This window comes from Temnothorax curvispinosus, unplaced genomic scaffold (genome assembly GCF_003070985.1).
Source record: "Temnothorax curvispinosus isolate PA1 unplaced genomic scaffold, ASM307098v1 QBEX01014974.1, whole genome shotgun sequence".
NCBI lineage: Eukaryota > Metazoa > Arthropoda > Insecta > Hymenoptera > Formicidae > Temnothorax > Temnothorax curvispinosus.
Window position 1 is genome coordinate 26,023 of NW_020224754.1, and position 10,362 is coordinate 36,384.

Consider the following 10,362-nt stretch of genomic DNA (forward strand, 5'->3'; position numbering starts at 1 on the left):
CCCGCCGGCTCATCTGTCTCGCTACGTACTTGCGCGGACGTACATTAAATTAAATGGACGTGCGTTGTCGAGTGCCTGTATACATTACGATAATTACATCCAGTGGAATAGTGTTATGCACAAACAACCGACGCGCCCCGAAGGCATCATCGCGATAACTCGCCTCGCAATAATTTCATGGACTCCATTGACTATCTCCTATCTCCGACGGAAAACAAACGATTATGAAACGCAAACATTAATACGGCAGTATTATTATTATATTATTGTTATTATTTTTTTCTCTTGCTATTGTCGACATTACTGAACGTCCCCGCGGGTATATCAATTAATTCTATGCCTTTGTAGTCGATGTTAACGATTATCCAAAGAGCTTTCGAGAGCTGTCGAAATCTAGATACTAATTTCTCGGATTTCTTCGTACCTTGAATATAAAGATGAATCGTCATCTCGTCGCGGCCGTAAGCGTTGGACGCGATACAAAAGTACCTGCCGCTGTCCTCGCGGCTGGTGCTGACGAAACCGAGAACGCTGACGGCGCCGTCGGTGGTGTTGTCCTCCTTCAGAGTGTAACGATAGTCGGGAAGTTTAGGGTCCAATTGGGAGCCTGCTTTCTTCCAAACTATCTTCAAAGGATGGTCGCCCTTCGCCTCGCAGCGCAGCGAGGCATTCGAGCCCAGCCTCGCGGTCTGATTGCGATGCTTCTCCACAAAATGCGCGGGAACTGCATCAATCGGAATAGAACTCTATTTATAATTACACATTTGGATGTGGTTAATAGTTAAAATTCACGATTATTTGAGAACGCTCTCGAATTCCAACAATCTAATAAATTCTGTTTATGAATGAAGTTAAATTTTTTAATTTACTTTGAACGATTCATCAGGTTTTTAGAGTTTAAAGAGAAAATCCTATTTATTGTGTGTCATAAATTTTGAGGTATTTTTGTTCTTGAAATATTTTTCGTATTGTATATAAAATCTATTTTGAACACGAATTGCAGATCATTTAAGGTAAGATTTACAACTAGTAGAAACAGATAGATATGATCAGACTAACATAAATAGCTAAAAAAGATTATTTGAGATTTAGTTGAATTATTTATTTAATTATAATAAAAATCATAATTTGGATAATAAATGTATAGTATATGTGTATTATAAAATATGTTTTCAATAAGTAAATAAAGATACGACAATATATGGAGGGGTAAAAACCATAGTGGTGTAAATCAAATTTTTAAAAATATTTGACTTACACCACTATGGTTTTTACCCCTCCATATATAATATAAAATGGAATTAAGAAAACGTGTGTTAAATGGTCAGGATTGGATCTTAAATGCCAAATAATATTATTCGCGTGAATTCATATTTTCAAGCTAATCGGTTTAGTTACTACATGATGAACCATTTGTTGATGTGGCACGTGTTAAAAATAATACTTTTGAGAGCGTTGAATTAAAAACTAAAGATTGAGAATAAAGAACTTAAGAAATTGAATTTGACAAAATAATAACAAAATATCGTTGATTTAAAAAACTAGGAGATTACATTTTGTGAAATTCTGATGAAAATAATCGAAAATGCGATTATTTCGTCAAGAAATATTTTCTTAATGTCTTAATAGGATAAAGTGGATCAAATTGACTACACGGGTCAATCGTTACACTGTTGATAATACCTAAAGTTCCAGCGAAATCCAATTAGGGTTAATCATCAATTAGTAGAAGACTAATCCCTTCAAGAGAAATTATGAAAGAGAGATACTTTATCTCGTGAAGCTTTAGCGCTAAAATATTTTCTGTAACTGCAGATAGTAATGGGAAATTTAATGACGTGTTTATTGGAAAAAATTACATCCCGTGTTATTAAATTGTCTTTTGACGAGTACATTAGATCATAAAAAATAGATATTACGAAGAGATCGTCGAATAATTTTTATATTTCCACTATAACAAACGTTATGAGATGAGATTTCACTCAATTTACCTCTTTTAATTATGTTTCTATGAAACATTTCTTGATAGAAATTGTGATTGTAACCCTAATGTTATTAAAAAATTATAAATAAAGCATACTTAAATACATAAGTAAGCGTATATAATCTTGAAAAATGATTTTAATAAGAACTGTTTCCGAACTTTGCGGATGGCAAGAGGTGAGAAAAATCTGATAAACGTTTTACGTACCGTTAACGGTGAGATAAACGACTTTACTGAGCCCGGCTCCGATACCGTTCACAGCCTCGCACAGGTAGAAGCCCTCGTGATCTTCCTGGACCCGGCCGAACACCAGCGAACCGTTGGAGTGTATCCTCAGGTCCTGCATGTGCTCGTGGCTGGCTATGTCGTGATAATTGCCGGGTTTCTTGCCGCTGCCGCGCCGCCATGTGACCAACGGCGGCGGGAACCCGTCCGCGTGACAATGCAAACTCAATCGGGGCATTCCCTCCGACGCACGGGCGTCCTGCGGCTCCACCACCCACCGTGGCGGCACTGACCCACAATGCGCGATCATTAATCGATTGCCACGGATCCCGATATGCGACAGCTACTACAACGACGCGGCCCGGGAGACCCGATCACGTTCCGAAATTCGCAAGCGGATAATGAAAATTGTACCTTTTCACTTAGGGGGTTACGTACCTTCGACAGGCCTAAAACCAGGTCGAAATTAACGAATTTTTATTGTGGGTAAACTTGTGCTTTATTAAAAAATGAAAATACGTATCTTGTAGAGTAGTCTTTTGAGAATATCTCCCAAAAATTTGAACAGAAAATATCAAAAATTGAGGTCCTGGCAGCTATTTTCCCAAATGGTGCTTGTAAAAACGGCGTTTGCGGTACCAGAGATACCCCCGCCTTCTCTCATGTGAAACGAAAACAAAAATTTTCCGTTAAACTAGATGAATAAAACTAGTCCTTGTAATAGCTGATTTTGAAATTTCGTAGGAAAAAATGCGATTTTTGACCTAAAAATCAGTCATTCTATTTATTAAAAAAACTAACCCATAAATTAAAAAAATCCTACGTGAAGGACTAAATTGTTGTATTAAGAGTAGTTGTAAAAAATTTCATGCAAATCGATTCACTAGTCTCTGAGATATTTCTAGTATTTTCAAAACACTGTTTCGGGAAAACAGCTTCTAGGACCTCAATTTTCAATATTTTTTATTGAAATTTTCGAAAGATGTTCTTAAAAGATTACTCTATACAAGACATGTATTTTTATTTTCTAATAAAACATATTTTTGTCAACAATAAAAATTCGTTAATTTCGACTCAGTTTTAAGGCTTGTCAAAGTTATTAAACCCCTTAATTTCATTTAATTCCTCAAATCACGAAACAATTTTAATTTATTTTAAAATTATTAAAAGACTTAAATAATTCGATATGCTAATCAAATTTTTGTCAAGCAGAGACAAATTAGCGAAAAGTTAACGTGTAAATTTTGACCATTGATTGACCAAATTATTAACAACTTATAACTATTTATCGTGCCACTATTAAATTTTTTATCTTGATGATGTCGCGTTTTATCGGGGACGCTGAATTCGCGCGGAAACGCTCTCCAGGACCTCGTCACGCGTCTCTATCTAAGCTTATTGCGCTGAGAGGCAAGAGCGAAAAGTTCTCCCGGGGAGAGAGGATTGGCCTACTGTGCAACTTCCTACTTCAGCTGCCGCGAAAGTAAAGAGAAATAGGATTTGAAGGTGCGCGATGGAGAGGACTGGGTTAGCCCTCTCGGGATTGCGGACAAACGGCGCGAAAGTTTCGCTGATAAAAATTACGAATTGTCCGCCAAATGTATTGGCAGGTTGCTTCCTCTTAATCCGCCTTTCTTGTCCGTTTCTTCGCCTCTGATGTTTCGCGACAAAGAAACAGACGGAAGAGCGAGACGCAGAGGGGGAGAACAGGCTGGCGGGAGATAAAGGAAGAAAAGTGCGGAGGGAAAAACGGTGCTGAAAACGTGCGCGCGCGATGGAGAGGATTTTTTTCCATCGGCGAGACAAATGGTAAAATAATGTCGGCGATAAACACCGTGTGATGGACCACAGAGAACAGAGCGATACACGGTGATAATACGATAAATCGGTGCTGTGCGAATCTAATACCATACACGAATGTGTGCACGAACAATCGTTGCGTACAAATATGCACAAGGTGCGCAAAATGCGCGTCCCGCCCGAGCCGAACGTTTGTACGCCGAATTACTCGCGCATTCATTTGTATAATGCGCCGCGCATTTATGCGCTCGCGAGCGTATATTATCGTTCAATCGTGATTAATAATCGAAGGGCCGAGTGGACGAAGGATACGCGTATTGCCGCGAAAATCAACCTATACGTGGACAAAATTGTTATTTCCCACCGAGTGACCCCGCGGCAGTCTCCGCGTTGGACAATAAAATCAACAAAGTAGTAGCACGCGCAATAATGGAGACGTAAACTTATCGCTACAATTTGTTTTAGCGAGAAGAATAACAGTCTCCGCGGAGATGCTGTATTTTTTAAATTACGTTTGAAAGCTGGGTCGGGGGGGGGGGACGCTTAGAGGCGCTTTCTTCTTCTTAATTTAAATACTTTGACTGCGGACTGTGATTGCTCATTAATTCAAATCCGATAAATGCGATCCCTCGATACTCCGTTCCCCTCAATTCAGCAACGATTTCGCAATCGGGAATCGATTATTCCGGCGAACGTTCGGATCAAACGAGACCGATTCGTCTCGATGCGAGGCGAGGTGGATATAGGCGGCATACGAATTTTTCGGTGACGGTGAGAGCGGGGGAAAGAGAAAAGTGAGACAAGAAAAAAAGAAACGGAACGAAAGGAGGAAACGAAACACGAGGTGCGAGCGTCACATCGGGAAGTCGGTGCCAGGGGATTAGTGGCGCTCGGGACCAAATAAGAGAGAAAAATAAACTGAAAAACGTGTCAGTGCAGATATGCGTGTGCTGGGTGAAGTGAACGTGAGTCGGTGCTCCAAATTGAACTACAAGATTGTTGCTGCTGCTGCTGCTGCTGCTGCTGCCGCTGCTGCTGCTACTGCTGCTGCTGCTGTTGCTGCTGCTGCTGCTCGCCGTGGCTCAAGACGGAGAGGTGCTATATATGCGAAGCCGAGTTTCGTGAAGTGCCGTATTGGCCCTTGCATGCAGCACATATTTCATTCTGGGCTACTGCGATCGTGTTGAATACCGACAAGCGCGCGGACCTCATATCAAGATTTCATTTCTTCGTTCTCCGTTTCTCGCGTATACATCTCTCCTCACTTTTATCTCGTTTACGTCCCGGACGCACATGATTCAGCGGTTCCCGACGCAATGCCGATACATTAAGAATTAGTGCTTTTAGAATAATAATGATTCTCTTAATTGACATATCAAAAAGTATTTAAAGAAGGTATATCGTTGTTCGTCGGCGCTGCTACGAAATCTCGATTGTCAGAATGTCGGGCACCGCTGCGTTGGGCACTCTCGCGAAATTAATGCGGAGAATATATGCGATCGCAGTACTTAATTATCGCGATAAGGGGCCAGAGAGTGAGAGGTGCAGGTTCAACGGTGCGTCCGTGTTGTTAGATATGTATCTAGATAGAAAATATATTACGGGGTGACCCGTGAGGTGAAATTACGCTATATTATGCTGTGCTCAAGTGCGTTGGTGCGACGGGTTTTGCTGGCTGTGCGGCGGCGGCGGCGGCGGCTGCTGCTGCTGCTGCTGCTGTTTCGTCATTTCGCGCGTATCATCTCGTAAAAAGGACTCTAGAGCTGCGTTTATCCGAACGATGCCGTTGTTCGTCGTTTATCCGGATGGCGAATTGTTCTGTGCGTCTCTCGTGAATATCCGGCTAGCGCGCGCGCGCGCGTGATACGCTTTGAAAAAAATTCCGCACGTAACTATCTCGAATTTAATGAACGAATTTCGCATAGGATATCATCGAAAAATATTTTCTCTGATTTTTTTGCGGAAAAAAAACGACGCACAACGCAAAATACCGAAATATTAGAACTGAAAAAAACATTATTAGGGATATACCTCGACTCGAAACATTTTCAAACGCGATACGTGGGTTATATTCGCGAGAGTATTACCCAGAGTGTATTACCCAGGAGAGATCTGTCAGATATTGAAAGTGCCGGTCGAGTGGCTTTAAGCGGCAGAAAAGTCATACGGGAAAATAAATGGTAAGATATTTTAGGTAGACTAAAATTTGCATAACGTTCTAAATTTGTTATAGTATAGAAAATTTAAATATTCATTAAATGTAGAGTAAACTAAATATCCATGAAGTTATATCATGAAGTTTTACGTTGTTGTAGTCTAGAAAATTTAAGTATTTATTAATAAAATTAAATAATAATTAATATATAATTATCAACGTAATTGAACTAAAACACCTTTACTCTTGTTTCATCCATTATAATTTACTAATTATTTCAGCAACTTTCATTCGGACGATTTTTCCATTTAAAACCTATCAAATTAGACGTTTCTCCCACGCACTTCCCTCTATCTAAGACAATCGTGAGAACCAGTTAATTATACCATACAAAAGCGATTAATTACATCGCGATTACAATAACGTCGCGAGCAAACGGTATTGGTGAAATGCAAGCTCCCGGGAGAGGACTCAATGTAACTTTCACTGTCAGCTCCACGTTGCTTATAATAACGTAACGTGCGATAGCTCCGCGTTTAACATATCGTAATTTGCGGGACGGATATTACTTCGTAAATTACGAATATATTACTTCGCGGGACGGGCTAAAGCTCGCGTGCGCGCACGTCAATTCCGAACAGGAGCGCGGGCTCGATATATCCGCCGATGCCCTCGTCGCGATACCCGAATATCCGGTTTGTCTCTGCGAAATCCGAGAACAGCCCTAGCGCGTAACTCTTACTTCATGCTATTTTTCGACCGACGCGCTGCGATGGCGGCTGCTGCTGCTGCTGCGGCGGCTGCGGCTGCGCTTACGTGACGACGATACGGCCAGCCGCGGGTGAATAGAATCGGAGGACTCGGCATTTAAATCTCGCGAACTTGCTGGCTTTTGTCTCGTAAATTCCGTGTGGCCAGAAAATTAATCTCACCTCTTATCGCGGCAATTTATCCGAATCGCGCGAATGCAAGCTGCATAGCCCGGCCGTTCAATCGGTAGTAGATAAAAACACTATATGGTCAGACATCGCTGATCATCGTGGAATAAAAAGTCTTAAGTATCTTTCTACGGTAAAAATACTATCGCTGCGCGTGAACAGCGCGTAACAAGAAACTTACAGAAATATATTATCGTATACTTTATTTAAAATGTCTAAGATTTTATAGATTCGGTTACTTTCCTAAGCCCTCCAAATTCATTCACCCGTCGCCGGCTGTATTGTCGCAAAGACAATGGTGTGCTGCCAGGTGCAAAACAGTGACGTGAGAGAGAAAGAGAAGAAAAGAAAAAACATAGACTCGGTGCAGTTTTTCCGCGCAGTGCAAGTCACTGTACTTTACCACGAACGATCAACTCGGCCGTCCAGAGGACCTCGGCCACCGAATTGCGCGCCAGGCAAGTATAGTTGCCGGTGTGCGCGGCGGTGACGCGCTCGATAACTATGGCGCTGGAATGGGCGTCAATGTTGGTTACGCGCAGCCCAGGTGGTGTATGCGAGTGCTGTCGGAGATCGTTAATGGTTGCGGCGGCGGCGGCCGCCGTGCCGGAGGCGGATATCTGCTCGCCGTCCTTCGACCAGATGATCGTGAACGGCGGATCGCCCTTCTCGACCATGCAGGTCACCTGGGCCCGCAGACCCTCCGACAGGTCCTTCTTAAAGCTAAAGGGAGCTATCGTGGGCGGAACTGCACAAAAAAAGAGAGAGAAACAGGTGATTGTGAGTGTGTATACGATTAACGAGTTTATCCGGACGGTCTCCCGTTGCTGCTGCTACTCCCGTAGCTTCCTGTTTTCATCCTGGACGTCGTCACCTACATTCCTGGGAAGTCTTAGCTTAATTCGATTCAAAATCGCGAGAAACAGCTCTCGCAAAACGACTCAACCGTACACGGGCTGATTCGATATGTGTCGCGTCGCCGCGCGGATTAAACTTGTCTCCGTCGTCGTTTACCGAGATTGATCCGCGCGACGGAGAAACCGACGCTCTGTCAGGCAAAACACACCGTTGAGATTAGTTGTAGTTTGACTCGTCGCGGCTAGTTTCACGGGTCGGTTAACAACGGCGGCGGATCTCCGCTGTCGCATCCAGTCGCGGTCGTCGGTCTGAGAAGTCGCTGAACGCCGAAATTTAACGGGTCTTGGATTTCTTCCGTCTCGTTACAGTTGTCAAATAAAGCGAGAGACAGTTAATTCGATAATTATCGTTAATAATGTCCTATATCGAGGCAAGAGAGATGTTGCACCGAGGATAGCCGCCGATATTGGCGATGCTCGACTTACATGACTCCATCATTATGAATGGAATTAGGTATTGATCGTTAGGCAGACCTCGGGAGTGACGTTTAATTATCCTCCCGGCGATACGCCGTGTTTGTTGTGTGGTCGCGTAAGTGTATTTGTACTGGAATTAAAATAATATCGAATTAAGGGCAGAGAGAGAAAGAGAGAGAGAGAGAGAGAGAAAGAGAGACGAAATTAAAATAACGCAGCAAGAAATATCGCATTATTCCATCAATGTCGAACGAGATAGAAAGGTACGCGCGGCTCTCGACTCGCGCGGTATTGGTAATATAATATTCACTTATGCGTGAAACGCGTATTTTTAATATATTCTCCATTCGTTGATTTTTCCATCAATTTCCCGTAACGCAAATATAATCGCCATTTATTTCAATTTTTATCCCTCTCCTTATTAACCGTTATCCACACGAGTCGAGACCAATTCGCGATATCTTTCTGCATCATCGATGACGAGAGGGTTACGACCCGTGATGGCGGCATAAACTACGTTTTCACACGAAAAAAAAGGAATTAGTTATTATAGCAAATCTAGTAAAATATAGATAACTAACGTTTTTTGCAACAAAAGCTATAATTTAGCAATAGTAGCAAAATCTTTTTGCAATTATTGCTAAGTAGCAAAAGGTTCAGCAAAACTTTAACAAGAGGTTTTGCTATTATTGCAAAATTAAAGCTCTCGCTGCAAAAAATGTCAGTTATCCATATTACGACTAGATTTGCTATAGTATTAGTGCTAATCCTTTTTTCCCGTGTGAGTTTCGCGTGGAATAGGTATATGTCTCTCGAGTGTTTCGACGCTCGCGTACTCCATGAAATACACGAGCGGTGAAAACAATCAAGCGGAGCGAAAGGGGGGGGTTACCTTTTCGTGCCCGGTTGTCGACTTTTCGACAAGGGGATGCAGAGGGTAGGGTACGTCGCGACGAGCGTAATGCTGCGGAACGACAATAATAACTTGCCTCGTTGCACGTTGCACCGCGTGCGATACGTATGTATAAGGAGAGGCAGGGGCGGAGAACACGAGAGCCCCGGGGGTATTAGAACTGAACGCGGGCGGTTGTTTGAGAATAATTGAGGAACCGCGCGGGTACAAGAGAGAGGGAACCAGATAGCACAGCGTAACGTGAGTAATGCCCAAAGAGGTCTGTCGCGCGTATATACGCGGCGATATATATGTATATAAATGCTCATATACATGTACAAAAGTGGAGAGAGAGAGAGAGAGAGAGAGAGAGAGAGAGGGAGGGAGAAGGGATAGGAGGGTGGACGCGGTGGTGGATGGAGAACGGGTTTCTCAGGCGAGGAGGTAACAAAGAAGCTTCTCTTGTCGGAGATGCCGCGTTGATAAATTTCGTCGCATAGTTTCGGCAAGTAGAGCGGAGAGGCGCGAGAGAGAGAGAGAGAGAGTTCTCTTCCCTCGCCCCCAAGATAATTTGGCGGTCGACGGTCCTTAATTAGCGCCCGACGTTATCGATAGCGAGTACGTGACGTTAACTTGCGCGGACGCTGGATCCCTTCGGATTAAAATAACGAATGTGCGACTCGTGATTTTAAAAGCACCTGGTCGAGAAACCTCTCACGCATGATCGTAGAAGAGGCGGATTTTAAAGCGATTTAAAGGAGATTTTAGAAGCGTAATCCAATACTCAAATCAATTTCAATTTTTTGACAGTCTTCTAGCGTTCTAAGCTTCTGAAAATTCGATCACAAAAGGAAGCGAGGAAGATACAAATAGAATTATCCCGAAGAAGCTAATTTCTGACGGTGCGGCTATTCGTGGGTTGATTTCATTTCGTCACATACGCGGGAGGCACGAAATAATTAAATGATTAAACGAACTTACCTGTAAGTGAAGTTCTATCATAATTGTATGAAGCGCCTCTTCCGAAGAGATCA

General features: G+C 42.7%; 1 protein-coding gene across 3 annotated transcripts in view; it reads right to left on the reverse strand.

Moving 5' to 3' along the window:
* The window catches only part of LOC112465174 (Down syndrome cell adhesion molecule-like protein Dscam2), a 162,594-nt gene that overhangs the window by 14,926 nt on the left and 137,306 nt on the right, over positions 1 to 10,362 (reverse strand). For 2 of the 3 annotated variants that reach the window (XM_025032604.1, XM_025032602.1), the window contains exons 11-13: positions 7,506 to 7,850; positions 2,192 to 2,497; positions 425 to 724 (exon numbers count right to left, since the gene is read on the reverse strand). In XM_025032604.1, the coding sequence (XP_024888372.1) occupies positions 425 to 724; positions 2,192 to 2,497; positions 7,506 to 7,850 (951 nt within the window). The remainder of the gene's footprint in view (positions 1 to 424; positions 725 to 2,191; positions 2,498 to 7,505; positions 7,851 to 10,362) is intronic. The other variant, XM_025032603.1, reaches the window with a different exon arrangement.